Source organism: Lipotes vexillifer, unplaced genomic scaffold (genome assembly GCF_000442215.2).
Source record: "Lipotes vexillifer unplaced genomic scaffold, Lipotes_vexillifer_v1.1 scaffold1594, whole genome shotgun sequence".
Taxonomy (NCBI): domain Eukaryota; kingdom Metazoa; phylum Chordata; class Mammalia; order Artiodactyla; family Lipotidae; genus Lipotes; species Lipotes vexillifer.
Window position 1 is genome coordinate 609,764 of NW_006788783.1, and position 23,896 is coordinate 633,659.

The 23,896-nt window shown below is 40.6% G+C and overlaps 1 protein-coding gene across 1 annotated transcript in view; it reads left to right on the forward strand.

Moving 5' to 3' along the window:
- The window catches only part of RSPH3 (radial spoke head 3), a 35,309-nt gene extending 11,651 nt beyond the window's left edge, over positions 1–23,658 (forward strand). The window contains 10 exon segments of the mRNA XM_007461775.1: positions 3,705–3,865; positions 3,867–4,369; positions 9,378–9,465; positions 15,311–15,452; positions 17,022–17,167; positions 18,511–18,714; positions 20,293–20,455; positions 22,846–22,932; positions 23,347–23,617; positions 23,619–23,658. Coding sequence (XP_007461837.1) covers positions 3,705–3,865; positions 3,867–4,369; positions 9,378–9,465; positions 15,311–15,452; positions 17,022–17,167; positions 18,511–18,714; positions 20,293–20,455; positions 22,846–22,932; positions 23,347–23,617; positions 23,619–23,658 — 1,805 coding nt within the window.
- The last annotated feature ends 238 nt before the right edge of the window (positions 23,659–23,896 follow it).

Consider the following 23,896-nt stretch of genomic DNA (forward strand, 5'->3'; position numbering starts at 1 on the left):
CAGTAACCAGACAGTGAAGGCTCAGCATGTTTAAGGAGTTTGAACTCATAGGGCAAAGTGGTGACAGAAATATTTGAGGAGGGAACAGCACGATCAGCTGGACCATTCTCTGGTTGCACAGAAGATACAACTTAGGCTGTGGGTCTCGTCAAAGGCTGGTAAGAATAGTAAGAATGCAAAGAAGAGGACTCAGAATCAAGAAGCATTTAGGAGGTAAAATGGGCACGACTTGGTGATTATTTGGGAGATATATATACATATATATATACATATATATATATATATATGTATATATATATTGAGAGAGAGAGAGAGAGAGATACACAGCAAAAGAGGTGGAGGGATGGGAAGAGAACAACCACTGTAAGCTGATATGTTAGTGCACAGGTTCTAGAGTCAGACAGATAAGGGTTTAAATCTTGGTTCGGTCACTTACTTGCTGTATCACTTTGGTTACATTAACATCCTTAAGCTTCAATTTCCTTGTAAGTTAAATAGAAACAATATGACAACTAACCTCAAAGGGTCATTGTATGAAATCATGTATGCAAAGTGCTTAGCATAGCGCCTGCTATATCAGAAACCTCCATGAATTGTTAAGGGGTTTTAAAATTATGATCCTCCTCGACTTACAATGGGGTTATGACTCAAGAAACCCATCGTAAGTTGAAAATATCATAAGTCGAAAATGCATAACCTAACAAACATCACAGCTTATCCTAGCCTACCTTAAACGTGCTCAGAACATTTACATTAGCCTACAGTTGGGCAAAACCATCTAACACAAAGCCTATTTTACAATAAAGTATTGAGAACTTCATGTAATTTGTGGAACACCTTACTGGAAGTAAAAAACAGAATGGTTGTAATTGTATCAGTTGTTGACTCTCCTATCATGCCTCACAGGGAGCTGTGGGTCACCGTCTCTGCCCAGCATCATGAGAGAGGATGGTCCCACATACTGCTAGACTGGGAAGAGATCTAAATTCAAAATTCAAAGTAAGGTTTCTACTGGATGCTATTGCTTTCACAACATTGTAAAGTCAAAAAATCATAAGTCGAACTACTGTAGTTGGGGACCATCTGTATTACCAATCTACCTGAATCTGTGATCATATACCTACCTTTTCTCCAATGCTATGGATGAACTGTCCATGCTTCTAGACAGGCCAATCCCTCTACTTGTGGGTAAGAGCCCATCCCTTCTTAGCAGAAAGCCTACATCCTTACATCCATTCCCTCTCTCTCCTACATCATCCATTCTGCCCTCTCTACTGAATCACTCCTTTAAATAAACATATATACAGTTAATTGTCCCATTAAAAAATAGAAAACCTTCTCTTGACCCAACTTCCTTCTAGCTACCTTAGTTCCTTCTTTTCCTTTGTGGCAAACCTCCTTGAGTCACAAATTTCTCTCCTCCCATTCTCTTCTGAATCCATTATAACTGACATTTCTTCTCCATAACTCTACTGAAGGTGTAATTTCCCAGATCACTTCTATGTTGCTAGATCCAATGTTCACATCTTGCTTAACTTCTGAATAGGATCAGACATCGCTGACTACTCCCTTCTCCTTGAAACACCTTCATCACTCGACTCCCAGGTGACCAAACCGTCTGCAATTTCCTCCATCTCTCTGATCACCTTTTTCAGTCTCCTTTGCTTATTCCTTAACTTTCCAACCTCTAAATATGCTCAAGGCTCATCTCTCTATACTCCCTTGATAATCTCATCAAGTCTCATGGCTTTAGGCCACCTATATGCTATTGAGTCAAAAATCCACATCTCTACTCTGGACCAATCCCCTGAAACCCTAGACTCCCATATCCAACTCCTACTCAACATCTCTACGTTCAGATGACTAACATGTCTCTCAAGCTTAATGTGCCCAAAACTGAGCTTCCAATGCTGCCCCCCAAATCTGTTCCTTCCCAGTGTTCCCTGTATCAGTAAACGGAAACGTCATTCTTGGCATAACTTCTAGCTATGACTTAGTAGCTTGAATCAAACCAACACTTCTACAGGAATTAGGAATATCTGTTGCTGAAAAGAAAAATAAAACCAAAGGATAAGAGTAAAACAAAAACCAAGAAAATCTGAAAAAGCAAAACAAAACAAAAATCACACAGGTGATTTGAAGGCACTGGAGAGCAACCAAGCCAGTGAGGACATAAGGGATTGGGATCCCAGGGAGAAGAAAAATACATAGCAATACATTGCTTTTTCTCCTGGGGCATTTACTGAGTTTCTGAGCACAGCACTTAGTGCAAGCAGAAAGCAGTGACCCAGAAGTGTCAGGAGTCTTTCAGATCTGGGAAGATAAAAGTTAAAGTTGAGAACTTTAGACAGGTCTTGAAGGGACAAAACCCCAGAGATAGCAGGACCACAGAGCAGTAAATCGGACAATGTGCTTGACTATTATCCTTTTATCCTTGAGACATTTGGTTAATTCTAAGCTGCAAGGGCACTAGAAATCAAGATACCAAGCAGGTGCTAAGTGGTCAAAAAGCTAAGTAGACCTTTCCACAATCTCACAGAGCTGGGAATACAAACTTACAGAGTTCAAGGTCCCCCAAGATGGGGACCTGTTAAAATGCTAGGTTTTCTGTTGAGATTCTTAAAGGCCTATGGTCTGGAATAAGGGCAAACCAGAAATCGATCAGTCCTCCCAAAGCCTGAATCCTTTATTAAATGTCAACTCTGCCAGTTGAATAACATTAAGTCCTCTGAAGAAAAACAACATAAGCCAGAGCATCTCTGCATTTTTTTCTATACAATGCCCAACATTTAATCAAAACCCTTAGAGTGATCTTTAACTCGTTTCTTTCTCTAGCCCCCCATTTCTAGTCCATCTGTTTCTACGCACATCAAACACAATTTAAATGTCACTTTCTCCTTTGGCCCATTCAGAAACCACCTCAAAATTAAGAGATCAGACCTAAGATCTTCACCCAGTGTTTTTACCTCTAGCATTTACCATATACCTTTATGTTAGTGTTTATACAATGCCTACATCTGCTTTAGACCATAAGCTTCAAAGCACAGGAGGGATCTCGATCTTAATAGAATGCCTTATCATTTACCAGATACAGTTCTACGTATTTTACTCTTAACTCTTTTAATCCTCATGACAAACTCTTAAGAGATAAATTCTATTACCCCTATTTTGCAAATTAGCAAGATGAAGCACAAAAACATTACCTTACCAGAGGTTACAGGGCTAGTACGTTGCAGAACCTGGATTTAAATCCACACAGCACTTAACTGAATTGAAGAACGCAAACGCAAGTGCAAATAACCGATCGCTCAGGAATGCTTAAACTTCACTTACACAAACCAATATTTTTACATTGCCAGTACTAAAACCAATCCATTGCGTTTCTAAGGGTAGACTCACCCCATGATGCTTCATTTTTCAGGGCAAAGGGGGCCTAAAAGACTCAAGAAAGTGCCCACCCTTTCCCAAAATGAGACGTCGGTGGTGCAGGCCTTTACGCTCTGTGTGTCCGAGGGTCCCTTGTAGGAGTAGCAACAGAGCGGTAAGCAGAGAAGGCGGAAAATGCAGACCAGCTGCGGAGGACGGCAGCAGGCGGCCCCTGGGGCGGGAGAGGTGGCGGTGCTGGGAGACACCAGGGAAGCCCTGGCCCGGCCCTGGCACGTAACAGAGCTAGGAGCCCGGGTGCCACGCGTGTGCGACCGTAGGTGGACAGCCCGAAGTAAAGGCGCGGCGTCAGTGCCGGGAGAAGCAGCCGAGGGCGGCCCCCGAGAAACGAGGCCTGCGAGAACGGCGCCAACACAGGCCCCGCAAAGCCACACTCAAAAGTGAGGCCGGGGACCGCCGCCGTCCTCCTCAAGCCTCCGCAGGGGTCCGCCATGCCCGGCTCTTTCACGCGCAGGTGCATCTACAAGGTAGACTTTGGTGGGCGGAGTCAAGGGCCGGAAGTGCCCCGGCGCACTGGTCTTCCCCCGAAACCCGCCAGCAGGAACTTCCCTGAGGTCCCGCTTCCAGCCGGAACGCTGGGTTGCCGGGCAACCGGCGGGCTCAGTGCTGCACCGAGTAAGCCGAGTGTAGCTCCCACCTCCTGCCCTGGCAACTTCTCGTCCCGCCCGCTTCGCTTCTTGCCGCCTCTCCTTGCGCCGCGGAATCCCTGTCCTTGGCACTACGTGCACCTCTCCGGCTCCCAAGACACTTTCGTGGCCACCTGCTTCGAAGCCAAGCTTCACCGAAAGCGAAGCGGTCTGACCCTGGGCGTGGCCTGCACGTTGACGGACCGCGCCTCTCCGGCCATGGCCACCTACACCTACACCAGCCGGCCCCGGGCCCTGCCTTGCCGGCGCCGCCGTTACCGGGACGACCAGATGCAGCGGTGAGTGAGCCAACCAACTCCTCTGTGGTCTCCACCCCCACCGCCCCACGTCCCGGGGCCGCGGGGTCCTGGCCCCTTCGCCCTGGCAAAACCTGCCTATGCTGCTTTCCCTTCTCTACACTCTGCGAAATATAAAATTTCCTCCCCTAAAGAACTCTCCCGTGGTGTGGAGAACTGAAGCAAGAAAGGGCATTAGTTAACTCTTACTGATGATGATGATGCTGGCATGATTGATAACATGTGGACGGAACCGACTTATTTCACTAAGTTTGAGTCAAGTGATGTTTACTGTTGGGTGACTATGTGCCATGCAAGCACCTTCTAGGGGCATTTACAGACATTTTCTTACGTAGTCCCCAGTGCTGTGAACTTGGTCTATAACTCCATTATGCAAATGAAGAAACTGAGGTAAAAATGTGTCACACAGGGCTTCCCTGGTGGCGCAGTGGTTGAGAGTCCACCTGCCGATGCAGGGAACATGGGTTCGTGCCCCGGTCCGGGAGGATCCCACATGCCGCGGAGCGGCTGGGCCTGTGAGCCATGGCCGCTGAGCCTGCGCGTCCGGAGCCTGTGCTCTGCAACGGGAGAGGCCACAACAGTGAGAGGCCCGCGTACGGCAAAAAAAAAAAAAAGGTGTCACACACAATAGCGTGTCCAAAATGGGAGCCAACTAAAGCTGTTTCCACAGCAGTCTTTGGACAGGAATCAGGTTATCCTAACATGCTGGACCCCAAATTGTACTTTTACATTCATCAGTATTTGCAAATATTCAAATATCCATATTTGGAAAGGGCGTTAAATGTTATGGTTCTCTTAAAATTCTTGCCATAAGCCTCAAATTTTGGAATCAGCAGAACTTTCCAAGAATTCAGGCTCCATGCAAGCAGGAACCTTTGTGACTTTTGTTCACTTAAGACTCTGCCTGACACATAGCACTCAACACAAATTGTTGAATTAATGACTGAACAGGAGCAGTGTAGCTCTTGATGCTTATTTCAAACAGAGTCTAAATTCATAATTATCTTATTCTGACAATAAAGACTTCTTTTTTTTTCTTTTTTTTCTCTTTTTGCTGTACGCGGGCGTCTCACTGTTGTGGCCTCTCCCGTTGCGGAGCACAGGCTCTGGACGCGCAGGCTCAGCGGCCATGGCTCACGGGCCTAGCCGCTCTGCGGCATGTGGGATCTTCCCATACTGGGGCACTAACCTGTGTCTCCTGCATCGGCAGGCGGACTCTCAACCACTGTGCCACCAGGAAAGCCCAAGAGTTCTTTTATAAGAAATGTCTACCACTTTAAGAAAGCCAAAACAAGAAAATTTAAATTTAAATTATTTATATTATAAAAGGATTCAATTTTAAAAGGGACTCCTTTGAGAAATACTTCCTGGTGCCTTTACGTGGTTGCTTACAAATCCTTCCTATTAAATCACACCAACAGTTGAAATAAGAATCAATGGTTGTTCATTAGGAACAATTTCTTTTTTTTATAGAGTTAGTTGATTGGTATATTCAAGTAATCTGTTGATTCAAGCCTTTGGAAGGAGTTCTTTTATATTATGTCTTTGATTTTTCAGTTTAAAATTATCCTTATTGGTGATTTTCAATTTATAAAAGTAATATATGCTTGTTGAAGCAAATGAAGAATACAAAATAAGGGGGAATAAAGGCAGAGTTAATTATCTCCCACCGACCTCTACTCCCACTTTCTTGTTGTAACCAAATTTAACAATCTTGGGCTTCCCTGGTGGTGCAGTGGTTAAGAATCCGCCTGCCAATGCAGGGGACATGGGTTCGATCTTCCCCTGGTCCGGGAAGATCCCACATGCCGCAGAGCAGGTAAGCCCGTGCGCCACAACTACTGAGCCTGCACTCTAGAGCCCGTGAGCCACAACTACTGAGCCCACACACCACAACTACTGAAGCCTGCCCGCCTAGAGCCCGTGCTCCGCAGCAAGAGAAGCCACCGCAATGAGAAGCCCGCACACCACAACGAAGAGTAGCCCCCACTCGCCACAACTAGAGAAAGCCCGCGCACAGCAAAGAAGACCCAATGCAGCCAAAATAAATAAATTTAAAAAAAATCTTATTCTTCCACGCCTCCTTGCTTGTTCACACATACAGGAGCATATGCACATATGTATAGAAGGTTTATTTCCAAAGTAGAATCATACTACAAATATTAATCTGCATTTGGCTCCCCCCCCCATTTTATAAGCTCTAATTCCTTTTTTCCCTAATTTTTTATGTATACATGCACATACATATCTAATCTTTTAATAATTATCCTATCACTCATACCTGTGGGTTTTCTTAGTACAGCCTAATTCCCCAGCCCCTTCCCTTGCAAACCTACTCTCCCTCCCCTGCCCCCAAACCATGTTAATGACTTTGAATGAATACTTTTGTACTTTTCTCCAGGCTCACATGTTTATGTACACGTGTATAAATATATACATACACATACACAGCTACAAGGGCTTTACTTCATAGCAATGGTAGCATACACAATTCTCAACATCTTCCTTCACTCACTTAATTCTTTGTGGAAATTCCTCCAATTATTTTTAATAGCAGCATGATATCCCCTGATACCATATGTTATTAAAATTCTCCACTATTGATAGATATTCAGTTCACTTCAAGTTTTTACCACAAAGAAGGAAGTTTCAGTAAATAGCCTTATGTACTGGCTTTTTTATATCTATGAGGCAGATTCCCAGGGTGGGATTGTTAAGTCATGTGTTTTTTTAATACAGACAGATGGAACAAAATATCTTTCCTCCAGAAATGTTTAAACGTATCCTTTTTCCCACATCCTCTCCAGCAATAGGTGTTATGGATTTTTTTTCTTTTTGTCTTTGATATCATAAAAACAAAACCAAAATTTATCCTCGCTATCACTTTTTTTTTTTTTTTTTTTTGTGGTACGCGGGCCTCTCACCGCTGCGGCCTCTCCCATTGCGGAGCACAGGCTCCGGACGCGCAGGCCCAGCGGCCACAGCTCACGGGCCCAGCCGCTCCGCGGCATGTGTGATCCTCCCGGACCGGGGCACGAACCCGCATCCCCTGCATCAGCAGGCGGACTCTCAACCACTGCGCCACCAGGGAAGCCCCTCACTATCACTTTTAATTAGCACTAGGAGGCTTTAATCAAGTAACCATTATGTTTGGATTTTTCCCTTCTGAAAGATCACTGGCTACAGTGGATAGAAATGTTGGAAAGAAATGTTGTTCCACACAGTTAAGAGACTAAGATACTTCTGCAACAGTCCCAGTAAACGATAGTGGTGGCAGTGAGCAGTGGATGGATGCCAGAAAGATTTGGGGGGGTAGAATCAATAGGATTTTCTGGATATAGAAAATGGGGAAGAGGGAAGAGTCATGGATGACTCCCAGGCTTTTAAACCAATTGGATGGTTAGTAGTACCATTTAATGAAATAGAGAGCACTACAGAAGTAACAAGTTGGAGTGGGAAAATGATAATTAGTTCAATTTTGAGGTTGCCTTTGAGACATTTGAGTGAGATGTCATCAGGCATGTCAACTGGCTGTACAGTCTGGAGCTCAGAGGAGAGTTCTGAGCTAAAGATAAAATTGGGAGTTTTAGGTATATGGACATTAAGTGAAGCCTTGAGAGTGGATGAGGTCAACTCAGGACAAGAGAAGGCTGAATCATGAGGAAATTCTTCAGTGGGGGGAACTAGCAAACACCTGGCTGAGAAAGGAGTCAGAGAAAAAGCAGAAGAGCCTTCAGAATAATATGGTGGTATCAGGGAGGCCTGGGATGGAGAGTACTCCAGCAGGGAAGTGGCCGGCTGAGCCGAACACTGTCCAGGAGTCAAGTAAGATGAGCAGTGAAGCATGTCTGGGTTTTAAGTAATATGATGCCAGGCTATCCAGTAGTGGTTTCAGTATGTGATAAACAAGCAATTTACTACCCTTAACAGAATCATTTCTGAGAGAGTACTGTTATTGGTATAGGTCGCTATTTGGTTTCATAGCCACAAATGGCATATCGTTTAAAGAATTTCAAATGAAAATATCAGCTGTGTATTTTTCACTATTGATCATCCTGACCTCTGAAGTTAAAATTTTATTAATATTTTTAAAGTATCATTTTAAAATATCTTTGAGGTTAAAGAACAATAATAAATTTAACTTATTTTTTAAGCCTGATTCTATTAATGTAACTTTTCAATTCTGGAATCAAAATTTTTTCAGTCCTTTAGAGCAAGCCCCATTTCACCGGGGCTCTTTTCAGGTTTGTTAAGTAGCCTAACAGATTTACATCCTAAATCTAGCTCCTCCTCTCACTAGCTAGGTAACCTCGGTCGGATTCCTTGCTGGGTCTACTTCCTCTTCAGTCCAATGGCAACCATCATTCCCAACTGGAAGCTTATTGTGAGCAATAAATAATATCTGTGAAGCGCCTGGCTTTATAATAAACATTCCATAAATGGCAGCCATTTGTCTCCTTACCTTATGGACTGTGCTAAAAAAAAAAAATCAATTAAAATATTTTCATCTTCAATGAAAATATTTTCATTTCTAAATCCTATTAAAAATAAGTTGACTTCAGACAGAGAAAGACAAATATGACATCACTTATATGTGGAATCTAAAGAAGTGATATAATTGAATTTATTAGCAAAACAGAAATAGACTCACAGACATAGATAACAAACTTATGATTACCAAAGGGGAAATGGGGGAGAGGAATAAATTGGGAATTTGGGGTTAACAGATACACATTACTATATATAAAATAGATAAACAACAAGGACCTACTATATAGCACAGGGAACTACATTCAATATCTTGTAATACCTTATAATGGAAAAGAATCTGAAAAAATACATATATATATGTATAATTGAATCACTTTGCTGTACACCTGAAACTAACACAACACTGTAAATCAAGTAAACTTCAATTTTAAAAAATGAATTGACTTCATAGATACCAATACTCTATTACAGTCACTATTTAGAATTTGCTTTTTTACAGAGCTGAAGAACCTATGCATTACGGAAACATAATGTATGACAGAAGGGTGATCCGAGGCAACACTTATGCTCTGCAGACAGTACCACTGGTAAGTATAATTTGAATAGTCTAACACAGAGCGTTCATGTGGTGAAGGACCAATTTTTGTTTCTTTTAATTTCTAATCTGTTATAGACTAACACATTTATGAAATAAAATAAAGATGAATTGCTAGAAAAATGAAATGAAAAAAAAAAAAGACATGCAAAGTACAAGCCAGATAGTGGTTGCCAGGGGTGGGGGAATAGGGAGTAGTTATTTAATGGGTATGGAGATTCAGTTTTACAAGGTGAAAAGAGTTCTGGAGATGGATGGTGGTAATGGTTGCACAATGTGAATGTAGTTAAATGCCACTGAACCGTGCACTTAAAAATGGTTAAGATGGGGCTTCCCTGGTGGCGCAGTGGTTGAGAGTCCACCTGCTGATGCAGGGGACACGAGTTCGTGCTCCGGTACGGGAAGATCCCACATGCCGCGGAGTGGCTAGGCCCGTGAGCCATGGCCGCTGAGCCTGCGCGTCCAGAGCCTGTGCTCCGCAACGGGAGAGGCCACAACAGTGAGAGGCCCGCGTACCAATTTTTTGTTTCTTTTGCGGTACGCGGGGCCCTCACTGTTGTGGCCTCTCCCGTTGCGGAGCACAGGCTTCAGACGCGCAGGCTCAGCGGCCATGGCTCATGGGCCCAGCCGCTCCGTGGCATGTGGGATCCTCCCGGACCGGGGCACGAACCCTCGTCCCCCGCATCGGCAGGCGGACTCCCAACCACCGCGCCACCAGGGAAGCCCAAACCCCAATTTTTTACTAGGTTAATAGAACTGTGGAGATCTATTCTAAAAGTTTCCAAATGTTTACTCTCAATTTCTGTAATTAAATTGTTATAGACCAGTTCAAATAGCTCACAGACAACACGAGTCTGAGGACCACACTTTCAGTAACACTGGTCTAATATATTTAGGTTTGTTTAAATTATCTCATGCTCCAATACTGTTATCATTATTTAACCAAAAAATCTGAATTATGCTTCTTTAGTTCACTCAACAAATATTTATTGAGTTTTAAGTCCTGTGCTGGGTATGTAGGATACAGAGATGAGTAAGATGTAGTGTGATATTAAGAATGATTTCTTGGGGATTGACATATGTGCACTAATATGTATAAAATAGATAACTAATAAGAACCTGCTGTATTAAAATAATTAAATTAAATTTAAAAAAATAATGATTTCTTGGCACAGAAATAAAATATAGTTAACTTGTAAACACTGTTTGACATATAAATGCTTAACACCACATGGGATGTATGGGATGTTAGACGTTCTGAATCAGCATATATCAAAATCACCTAGAAAACTCAAAAATATATATGCTTCAGCATACCATGCATCTACTGCATTAGAACCTCCAAAAGTTGGACACAGGGGTATGTAGTATTAATAAACTTCCCTGGGCCATTCTGGTACAGCCAGTTCAGGGGCCAGCATTTAGAAACAATAGCTCAAACGTGATATAGACATGTTCCAGCATTTTCTTGTGGCAGTAGCAATGAGTACTGCCAGACCTCGAACAAGAGTAGAATGAAGAATCACTGCTTTTTTTTAGCCCTTTTTAAAAAAATTAATATTGTGATGATTTGGTACATTTTTTAAAGTTCTTTAGTCAGTTCATCAACACCTCACTTTAAAAGTATACTCAGACTTCCAGTTCCAGACAAGTAGGAATTCACTAATTCCTTCCTATTCCTCCTCTTACAACTAAAAAACCCTGGATGTAGCACCACAAACAAACATAGGAAGATTCTGAAAGGTGGAAAGAAGTGGACTGGCTAGGGACCTCTGGACTTGAACAACATGGCAATGAGTCCATGGGGGGTTTTTTTGCCTCTCACTTATCCCAGAGTGCCAGAGAAGGCTGCAACCTGCAACCGTGAACACCCTGGAACCTGGCACACCCTAAGAAAAGCCTGCTCCCTCTATCCAAAGGTAGAGGGTGGCCTCGTGGAACAGAAACCTTCTTACCATAGTAGCCCTCCTCCAGCCACACACCAATGGATAAACCGCCCTGCCCCTCCGCATGGCCATTGGTGAGGCTAAGGTGGAGAGCTGGACCTTTTAACATCACGTGATTTCTACGTGGCAGCAACAATACGAATCAGTCCTCTGATTCATCCATGGAGTTGGTGTCAACAAGGGCAGAGCAGGAGGCTGAAGTGCCACCCTCACCCAGGGGCAGTGAGGTGGTAAGAGATGGTATAAATGGATCTCCTACGTTTTCTGGGGTGGCATCAGCCGAGCCAGGAGGGAGCTGAATTTTCAACCCAACCTGACAGCAACAAGGAGGAACAAGGTAGTAAGAGGCAGTGCTAGCCAGAACTCAACTCCCCTACACTCCAATACTAGTGTCAGTGGAGCATAGCAAGGAGCTGAACTATCACCCCCACCTGGCACCTGTGAGGTGATGCAGGTTGGCACCCTGCTTTCGCTGCATGGTGGTAAACTTCCCTCTCCACTCACACCTGTGCACTACAACAAAAGGGGTGACTTCCTGCTAATACGATTAAGACCCATAGCCTCACAACATAATACCCAACATGTCCAGAATACAATTTAAAAATCACTCAATTGTACCAAGAACCAGGACAGTCACAACTTGAATGAGAAAATTTAATCAAGATATGACAACACCAAGATGACTCAGATGTAGGAGTAACCTGACAAGACTTTTAAAGCAGTCATCATAAAAATACTTCAATAAAAAATGAACAATTATGAACTTTCTTGAAACAAATGGAAAAAAATAGAAAATGTTTGCAAAGAAACAGACAAGATTAAAATGAACCAAATGGAAAATATAGAACTGAAAAATACAATAACCAAAATAAAAACCTCTCAGATAGACTTATTGGAGATGACATAGGAAACAATCAGTCAATACAGAAACAAATCAGTGGAATTACCTGGTCTGAAGAACAGGTAGAAAATAGACCCCTGCCCCCAAAAAAGCCTCAGAGATCTGAGGAACAATAACAAAATATCTAAATTCATGTTACAAAATATCTAAATTCAGTCCCAGGAAAGGAGGAAAAGTGTGGGATTTGAAAAAATACTCAAAGAAATAGTGCCTGAAAATTCCACAAGTTTGACAAAAGGCATAAACCCACAAATTTTCACCAAGACACATCAAAATCAAACTTCCAAAAGCAAAAAACAAAAAAAGTCTTGAAACCAAGATTAGGGAAATACAAATTAGAGAAATACAAATTAAAACCACAATGATGTAACTACACACCTGTTAGAAAAGCTAAAATTTTAAAATAATAGTAAGATGAAGTGCTTGTGAGGATGTAGAGCAACTGGAGCTCTGGTAGATTGCAGTTTGAAATGTAAAATGGTACATTGACCCTAGAAAATTGTTAAGTGGCTGCTTATAAAAACTAACAAGCACTTACCATTCAAGTCCACAATTTAACTCTTAGACATTTATCCCAGAGAAATGGGAACATATGTTCACATATTAACCTATTCACAAATGAACATTCATAGCAGCTTTATTCATAATAGCCAAAAAACTGAAAAAAACCAAGTGTCTTTCAGTAGGTAGATGGTTAAACCAACCTGGTACATCCATGCAATCAAGTACTACTAACAAAAAGCCATGAGGGCTTCCCTGGTGGTGCAGTGGTTAAGAATTCGCCTGCCAATGCAGGGGACACAGGTTCAAGCCCTGGTCTGGAAAGATCCCACATGCCGCGGAGCAACTAAGCCTGTGTGCCACAACTACTGAGCCTGCGCTCTAGAGCCCGTGAGCCACAACTACTGAGCCCATGTGCTGCAACTACCGAAGCCCATGCGCCTAGAGCCCGTGCTCTGCAACAAGAGAAGCCACTGCAATGAGAAGCCTGTGCACCGCAACAAAGAGTAGCCCCTGCTCGCAGCAACTAGAGAAAGCCAGAGTGCAGCAGTGAAGACCTAACCCAGCCAAAAATAAATAAATGAAATACATAAATTTTTTTTTAAAAAGGAATGAACTATTGATACAGGTAACAACCTGGGCGGACCTCAAAGACATTATGCTTAGTGAAAAAAAGGCACTCTCAAAAGGTTACATTCTGAATGATTCCTCGTATATAACATTCTTAAAAAGACAAAATCTAGAGATGGAGAACAGAATTGAAGGTGGGACTTGGAGAAATATAAAAGAGGCTCCTTTGGGGCAATGAGATAGGTCTCTATCTTTATTGTGGTAGTGGTTGCACAAATCTATACATAAAATCACATGGAATAATATACACAGACACAAATCAATGCCTGTAAAAATTGTGAAAACTGAGTGAGATCTGTTAATATCTTACATGTTAATTTCCTGATTTTGATGTTTTGTTATAATTGTATAAAATGTCACCATTGAAAGAAGCTGGGTGAAGCATACACAGGACGCTATGTACAGTTTTTGCAAATTTCTGTGAATTATTTCAAAATAAAACATTTTTAAAAAGAGATTATAACTAGATCTGAAACAGTTAAGTTAGGCAATGCATTTCTAAAATGCACTTGTTGTATTTCTCTTACCCTAAATCTTTCAAGGCTGACATTTATAATCTATTACATTAAAAAATAGAAATAAATCAAGCATGATATTTATAATAATGTAGAATATACACATTATACAAAGGAAAAGCCCTCCACTGAAGAATCCTAAAATGATATTAGTAATTGTATTAGAAAAACAAAACTGTAGGTGATATTTCTTTCTTTTTGGTAAAGCTATTTCTTTTGGGTGGTTATTTTATAATAAAAGGAAATGATAACTATGTAAGGGAAGAGCTATTCTATGACAGGAATTGTGTTAGACTTGTTACATTATCATCTGATTTGTTCCTTATAATCTAAAACTTAACAGATGTTATTCCCATTGTACAGATGAGAAAACTGAATATCTGAAAATGTGGGTTATTAGTCCAAGCTTTACTAATCCTAGTAATTAATAAATTAAGGAGTTGGAATTTGAGCTTCAGAGCCAATGCTCTTCTTTCCACTATATAATGTGAATATGGGGGAAATTTACGATAGGTAGTGTTAAGTTAGGAAAACAGTATAAAATGTATGGTATCACCACAACTTAAAAAAAAACTGTATGCATTTAAATAGCAATAGTCATTGTATTAGGAAGATGGGATTATAGGTAATTTTCTTTTTTCTTTTTAAAAAAACTACAATTTCAATTAAAATGTTTTTAGAAGTCTAAATATTAAAAGTTTTCATGTAAAGTACTTTTATATTTCTCCTTTTCTTTTCATATTTACCTTGAGATAAGACAAGTTAGCTATAGAGAAGGACTACAGAATTAGATATGAATATGAAATCAAGGACCGCCACATATTGCAGAACTACTGTGAATAATTATACTTTTAATCCCTTAGTCAGCTATTATTTTGTGTACTTGGACAGGCTTCGTTTGGACTGAGGATATTTTCTTTGTGAGCGAATATATTTTTTTAAGGAAATTCTGTCCATGAAATCAGATTTTTAAAAAACTCGAGCGCTTTTCAATTTCTTAACTACACATTAAAATTTACTGTGACTGAATGGTTGTATCGGTTTACTAAGCACCAGAGGAGTTCATGGTAAAAATCCTTGAATGAGGAAAAACAATTTATTAGATGGGATTCTGCACCCATTTTAATTAACAGTCATAAATTGAAGTTACTTTATATGTTTTGTCAGATACCTTTGTAATTACCAGACAAAGTTCAAATAAATTTTTAATCGTCAAGTCACTGATAATCAGGAGGCATTCTATGACAGAGGCTTTTATACCATCCAGGAATCACTTTTGGAACAGCAGTCCTATATGTTTTGAGAAATATTTTCTAAATTTTAGAAGCCTTTTCTGTCACTCAGCCTGGGCAGCCCGATCCTGCAGAGATTCAGAGACAGCAGCAGGCTAAGAGGAGGGCTCTTGCCAAAAAACGAGCCCAAGAACAGCTCAGACCACGAACGCCTGAACCCGTGGAAGGCAGAAAGCATGTAGATGTACAGACAGGTATGTGGGCCCGCCATTGGCATGGTGGCTCCTGGGTGTGCTTGGTTTTCTAAGTCAGTTCATTTTATTTGGCCTTTATATTATTTATGTATCTGTTATGCTGTCCAGTACGTCCCCAGTCACATGGTAGGAGAAGTCCCTTCATTAAACAAACTCATAGACTATATATTATTATTATATTGGGTATGGCTGAAAGTATGAGATGGGGTTTTTGAAAAAAGAATTTAATGACCAAATTAAGTTCTCTCTTAGCCCTTTTCACATATTCTATTCTCAAACTGGCATTATTTCTTACTTTTTATAGCCCAACATGAATCAGTGTTGGACCAACAGGAGAGGACAGCAATCTAGTTTTATTTTGGTGTTTTGTCTTTTGAGGAGAGTAAACCCATTTAGATCTGAGTCCCCCACTTCTCTCACCATGGCCTCTTCTTGTCTCTCCTTTTGTTCTCCATTCGCTTTGCATACTCCCCAGGGCCATTCGGGCTCTCCTAGGCTAGTGCCAGGCTTTTCCTGCTTGTTTGACTGTTGTCAGCTGTGGAGGCTTACCTAGACCTATAGGGTCTAGCTGTGTTGTTGACAGAATCTTGATATTCAAACAATACTTGGTGTTCTCCTTGGACCAGTGTAACTACTCGGCATTTCACCTTGCACCCCGCCAAGATGGTGAGTGGATTCATCTGAGATATTTCTGGATAATAAGGATGAAAGGAAGAGGACCATTCCGTGTTTTTTCCCTACGCTGAGGCCAAGTATAGAATGAGTATATGTCTGTGATTAGCCAACATAGTTGTAATTCTGAGACAGCTAAATTTTAGTGTTTATTTATACCATCAGAATATTAAGTGATGGAATAGCAGGTACTTTTTGTTGAGTATTTCTTATATCTCAGAGACTATACCAGGTCCTTTTCCTATGTATCTCCTTTATTATTACGAAGACTCCATGTGACTGATAATTATGATCCCTTTTACACATAAAGAAACTGAGGCCCAAAGAGGATGTAATTTGGCTAGGTTTGGCTAGGTTCAACATCTGACTCCGGTTCTCATGTTCTTTGCCTGATACCATACTGCCCTTGCCTCATATAAATTATTCCTAAGGTGAAATTTGGTTTCATATGTCTGTTTATAATATGTAGGCTAGAGGGAGCATCAGGTAACACAGTGACATGGTGCATAGCTTTTTTAAATATCCAGGAATTTTCAAATCTTTATAAGTTGACTATCTTAGGACTCGTTAAATAAATGGATTGTTAACTTTGCATCCTGTGTTATACTTCGTGTCTTACGTACATCTATGGTTTCATGCTCTTCTTTAGTTCTGTTTTCAAATACAAAGCACAGTGCTTTCTCAACATTTAATTAATGTCCTAGCCTGAGTGACTCTGTAGTCTTCCAAATATTTATAAAAACGCTTAGTACACTATGTGAATTGAACCCCACATTTGAGTACTTTTATTCCACGACTTGTTTTCTGATCCATTCAATTCTATTTTGAAGGGACTGTAGTTTCAAATACTTGAAATAGACCAGAATTTCAAACTCAATGTATATGGTGTTCTCTTAGAATTATACCTTGAAGAAATTGCTGACCGCATAATAGAAGTTGACATGGAATGCCAAACAGATGCATTTTTGGACAAACCACCAACACTGCTCTTTATTCCTGCCAAAACTGGCAAAGATGTGGCCACCCAAATTCTAGAAGGAGAGGTATAGTACATTATTGGACTTCCCTCTATCTTCTTTATAAATAGTTAACGTTAGGTTTACTTAAAAGCTTAGCATGAATACAAACCACTTCACAGTCAAGAAGATTCTACTTACTGCATTTCTTTCCAAATTTATCTATAGTAGTTTTATCCTGAGCTACCCAGAAATGTTTTTTTTAATTATTTTTTTACATCTTTATTAGAGTATAATTGCTTTACAATGGTGTGTCAGTTTCTGCTTTATAACAAAGTACATACATATACATATGTCCCCATATCTCTTCTTGCATCTCCCTCCCACCCTCCCTATCCCACGCCTCTAGGTGGTCACAAAGCACCGAGCTGATCTCCCTGTGCTATGCAGCTGCTTCCCACTAGCTATCTACCTTACGTTTGGTAGTGTATATATGTCCATGCCACTCTCTTGCTTTGTCCCAGCTTACCCTTCCCCCTCCCCGTATCCTCAAGTCCATTCTCTAGTAGGTCTGCATGTTTTTAAATACCATGATCTCATTTTCCCTCTTTGCTGTTCAGAAATAAAAATTTTTAGAAATGTTTTTAGAATATTTACATGTTTAATTTTTGTGTGTTTGCATACTTGCTTAATGTAGGAATATAAAGTAGATTGTACCAAATAAAGAAAAGTAATATCTCTGGTATAAAATGTTCCACTGTTAGTTCCTTGTAGATTACATAAATTTTATGAAGATAATCAATGTTAGGAAAATAATCCTAAAATAATTACATTTTCATATCAGTGTGGAATATGCATAAATAGGCCAGTTTATGAAATTGAAGAAGAGAAGGCAACCCTTATGTGCCTAATGACTTCAGTGAGATTTAAGATTCGAAGGAACTTGAAAGTACTGTCGTTGAAATTGGGAAATAAAGTAAGTTTTCATAATCTACGTAGAAGGGTATATTTGCCTCAAAATCCTAGAGATGAATCACCAAAATATCCATTATTCTTGTTCCTTTGTTCTTCAAACTGTCATCAAAACAACCAGTAAAAATTGAGCAGAAAAAGCAGAGAATAAGAAAGACAGATATTTCCCTTGGGTTTCAGAGTTTTATCTGAAAATTGTTGAGTATCAAGGTTCATTCTGATGATTGCATAGGTCTTTTTATAACTTTGACTCAATCATTTTTTGCCTGTAAACAGCCTGTGTGCCCTTCAGGCTATTTTGAGGATCAGAAACCATAATAAAACACCAGCACTGTGTCTGGCACACAGAAGACACTCAATAAATAGTATCCTGTTATTGCCACTCTTTTGGATATTTTTTCACTGAGGCTTTGGTTCATGATTACAATTTTAAACTTGCTTTGTTTTGTGTGTTTAAGCTCTTTGACTTTGACCTTGAAGTTAAACCAATGTTAGAAGTTTTGGTGGGAAAGACCGTCGAGCAGTCTCTTCTGGAAGTAATGGAAGAAGAAGAGCTGGCGAGCCTGCGGGCCCGTCAGCGCGCACATGCGGAGTTACGCAACGTCGAGCTTGCGGAAGTTCAGCGACTTGAAGAGCGAGAGAGACGACACCGAGAGGAAAAAGTATAGAATTTTAGTTTCTCTCTTAGATTTTGGTTATTTAATAGACTATGTTCAAAATCACATGTAGTATGAACAGAGCTCAAGATCTTTGCAAACATATAGAAAAGACCTGTAGTAATTGTTGCTCAGGTCTCTCCTGTAGATCACAGATCTTTCCTGGACTGAATTACGTTTTTAAATTCCAGTTTACATAAATGTACCTACACAGAGTTCCCAAAGTTCCTAAATGTAACAATTTCAATTACATATGTTCCAGTGAAAGGCACTCTTAAATATCCAGAGTGCTAGAGAAAGAAATAACGTCAATTTGCCCCAAGTCAGTGGCAGAGAAGGTGGCAGGAAAAAGTGGAGTATCTTTGGGTAGGTGGGCGGCAAGAAGCAGAGGATCTGCCTAGAATTCTGGATCTCCTTCTCTGTGGTGAGCCTTGCTCCACATCTGTAGAGGCTACTACTTGGGTCTTTATAAAATATTTATACTTGGGTCTTTATAGAATATTTCTCTAGATTATAGGTTTTTAGAACCTTTAATAAGAAAAGTTTTAGAATCCAATTTTTTAAATATGCCAGAAACCTCTAGTTAGGAAGCACGAGGCTCAGTAATCTTTAGATAAGAGTCTGTCTGGGTTTGGCAATAACTGTCACCCTGTATTAAACACTGGCTGGATAAATGATGAAAGAGTTCCCAAACACCTGAAAGGGCTCAAAGAGTCTAGCTTACCACACAGAATAGCTTAGCTGTTGGGACATTCTACCCAAAACCTAGTCAAATGGACTTTCAGTTCTCTTCCAAAGTGAATAATTAATTGTGTAAAGAGCATGGGGCTGATGGTAAAGATTGTGCAAATGCACGATTATTTGTTCACAATTATAAAATGAACACTGACAGAATTAGCAGTGTTGAAATAATTGGTGAAGACTTTATCAAAAAATATTTAAATGTGTTTATTTACTGTTAGGAAATATATTTTAAAAAATGAAGCCTACAAATCATCTAGAGTTATATTTGCTTAAACTTTGAAAGTAGATTTAATTAGAAAATATATTAATGTTCCCACTTGTACATAGGAGTAGAGAATAGTTCATTAGCTTCACAGATTTCATATGAGCTACAAGAAGCAACAACAACAGAAAGAGGTTTTATAATTTTCTGAACTTTATGAACTCAAAGAATCATTACAAATGAGATAATTTATTGGCCCAAGTTTTTAAACAAAGATATATAAGCAGCTGTAATTTTCATATCAGCAATACTTTAAAATACTAATTAAGAATACATATAACTATTATTATTCTTTGATATCAGCCATACAGTCAAACATGTATATCTTGAAATTATTTTACTTGAAAATGGATCAGGAAACAAATTTTACCTTAAGCTTCATGTCCTCTGAATTCAGTACCTACCTAGCTGTTGAAATTCATTAAAATCTTGGTGAAAAACGTCAACTGGTAATAGGCACCTCACTGTTCATCTTTGGATACAAATATGAGTCCAAATTCTTCCGCTCACTAGAGTCACTATTTGGGGAAGATGTAATAGCTGAATAACCACCTGTGGCGGCGTTTTTCTCTGGGCAGGAACGTCGTAAGCAACAGCAGTGGCAAGTGGTTCACAAGCATAATGAGACTGCACAGAAAATCGCCGCCCAAGCGTCTGCACAGCGTTACCTGGCCGACCTTCTCCCTTCTGTTTTCAGCAGCCTCAGGGATGGTGGCTACTTTTATGATCCTGTTGAAAGAGGTCTGTGGAGGTCTTTGCTGGATTAACTGTCACAATAAGCATCCTCTTCATGGTGCAGATTTATCGCGTGCCCATTTTTATTTTGAATTGGAATCTTCCTATCTCTGAAACAAATTTTAAAATCAATTACAGTTGTTTTAAGAAAGAACTGTTACTAGTCAGAGGTGCATTATAAAGATCTTGATTTTAGGATGTTTACTTTCATTGAGAAACAACATTGGATAGTAGAAAGAAATACGGACTTGATGTCAAAAACTTGAGCTTGAATCCCAGTTTTATCATTAACTAAGCTCTATGACCTTCAGTCTCCTCCTGTGTGACACGAGGATTATTTAGGAGCTAAACGTCATAATGTAAATAAAACTTAAACACGGACTTTTTCACCCAATACGTACTGCAGCATAGTACAGCCCGTGGTTGGTTGAAGCCGCAGATGCAGACCTGCAGATACAGAGGTCTGCCTGTGAAGTCATACGCAGATGTTTGGCTGTGCCTGCGGTCAGCAGCCCCAACCGCCATGTCCTTCAAGGGTCAGTTGTATATGTAATCTGTATGTGTAAGTAGTTGTCGCTAAGTTTTTCTCAGTAGACTTCCTATTCCAATCAAAATCTCTTTGGGGACAGCTAGTGAAGTTATGTAATGAGGTGTTTATACTATCCCAGGCATTGTATTAAGTGTTGGAGGCTTCAACAACAGCCAAACCAACCTGATCTCGGCCTTGATAGAACCCGTACCCGTTAGCCATCTCCCAGCATCCCCTCAGAGCCACTCTTCTCAGCTTAGTGTGGCCAAACGGAGGGGAAGAGTTGGCACTTTCTCACTGCCGCCCTCCTTCCTCGGGTTCAAAAGCACTTACATCCATGTTGCTTTGTACACAGGTCCTATTTCAAATGGCTATTACTGTCTGAGGGCAGATATTAGCAATGTCAGTTTTCACCGATGACACACTGAATTCAATACATAAGGGTCAGGTTACAGACAAATATTATTAGTTTACATTTCTATTGTACTTTGCAATTTTTGTCGTGTTTTTCACACATGATACCATTTGGCCCATCCGAAAGGGCTGTGAGGGAGGGAGTACGGCAGATTAAGTCCCATTTTTCAGAAGTAGAAACTGAAGCTCAGAGAACTTGAATTGCTCTTGGACACTCGGTGGGTGCTTAGGTCTGGACTGACTGGGACTCTGACTCCAGGTCCAGTGCCCTTGCCCTGCTGCCAGCTTCCCAGGGTCCAGCTGGGCCTCTTGCTGTTAGTCACAGAGGCCAGCAACCATTTCTGCATTCATGGGTTGCTGGAAAAGTCAGTTATAGATCATTTAAAAGCTTGCAAAGGAGATTCATGCTTCAGATTAAGACTATTTATAGTAGTGAATATATATTCTATCACACTCTCTCTTGTCACCCATTGAAAAATAACAATTAGGTGCCTGCCCCCAAAAAAAGCCTTTTTTTTTTTTTTGGGCCATGCCGCACGGCATGTGGGATCATAGTTCCCCAACCAGGGGTCGAACCTGTGCCCCCTGCAGTTTAAGTGCAGAGTCTTAACCACTGCACCTCCAGAAAAGTCCTCCAAAAAAGCCATTTTAAAACATTAAAATGTATATTGTAAGGGACCTTTTTTTTTTTTTTTTACGGTACGTGGGCCTCTCACTGTTGTGGCCTCTCCCGTTGTAGAGCACAGGCTCGGGACACGCAGGCTCAGCGGCCATGGCTCACAGGCCCAGCCGCTCCGTGGCATGTGGGATCCTCCTGGACTGGGGCACGAACCCGTGTCCCCTGCATCGGCAGGCGGACTCTCAACCACTGCGCCACCAGGGAAGCCCAGGGACCGTATTTTTTAAAGGCTTACACCGTAGAGTAGATTTCCATTTCAGTTTGAACAAATTTATCACTAATGGAAACACCTTGTTTCCGACCCATTTCTACATGGCCCTATCATAGATGCCCTCTGACCCTTTCCTCTGAATCTTGATCAGCTTCTGTCGTCCCCAGGCTTCAGCTGGGCTTCAGGTGGAGGTGCCAGCATTGCTCAGTCCTGGCTTTGCATTGCATTTGGATTGGAGTTCTGCTCCCAGTTCCACACCCCCTGCTTCCACCCCCCGCCTCCTTGATTCATCTCACGTTGCACCTATAAAGTCAGTTCTAACAGCTTTGACGCCAAGGAAGGCCTCATAGTTCTAAAAATACTGTTTCTACTGCAATTGAACGGAAATGGACCAGAAGATATATAGAGAATGTGGTAACAACAAAAGTGATGCTGTATGAGTCTATTTGACATTTTATAATAAGAAAACAATATTGATGTATCTGTAACATTAGGGGAAAGCACAGATTCTTCCAATCTATAATGATTCCTAAAAATCACTTAATTAACTTTTTAAATTACAGATATTGAGATAGGATTCCTTCCATGGCTAATGAATGAAGTTGACAAAACCATGGAGTGCAGCATGGTTGGAAGAACAGTGGTTGACAGTAAGTTCTTTTATTTTATTATTGAAAAGTCATCTCTGAAATTTTTCAGTAGAAAGAATATATAGAAGAAAGATATTTTAAAGTTTTGGTTCTTAAATTTTCAGTATATCAATTATATTAACAAAGGTACATATTTTTACCCTCAATATTAATTTTGGTTCTTTTATAATTTGATCAGAATTAATATCTTCTGTCATTACTTTATAAATTATATTCTGTTAAAATGGGCATTGAATATAATGCATATTTAGCGCATTAAGTGGCACAGAAGGTAAGTATGTTGACTTTATATAAAAGGTGATGATACAGGGAAGGGACGAGGGCTGGTGAATATTTTGTACTCATCTGTAAGTCAGCATTTTAACTACCAAAATACGAAAAATCACAGTGATTTCTGCACCTATAATTTCTCAGTGTTGATTCGTGAGGTGGTTGGGAAACGACTGAGTCTGTATGAGCGTAAGGAGGACAGGCACTCTTCTCTGAAACCTGAGGATGGGCTCAGTGATCCTGGAGTAATGAGAGACCCACCGGTGGGCTACGAGTTCCAGGATCACGGTGCATCACAGGCACAGAGGCCACTTCCAGACACAGACTCCCTGCAAAGAACACTGTATGATGCAAGGTATATGGAGAGAGTGTCATCCCAAGACAGGAAGCTTATGGAAGAAGAGGATGAGCAAACAAATGAGGAAATCCTTCAGGAGTGAAGAACTGTTGCAATAGAGGGGAGCTTCGGAGCCATGGAACCCATCAGCAGCCAGTCAGCTTTGCGAGCAATCAGGTAATGATGCGCGAGTCCCCTCAGGTTATGCACTAGGTTGTGTTTAGTCAACATGTCTTCTTGTCTAATGGACTGAGCAAATCAAATACGTTGAAATAATAAAACTAATTTTTAAAATGAAACTTTATTTAATAGTAGACTATTTAGAAGCTATATTATAAGTCTAATGAGAATTATGTC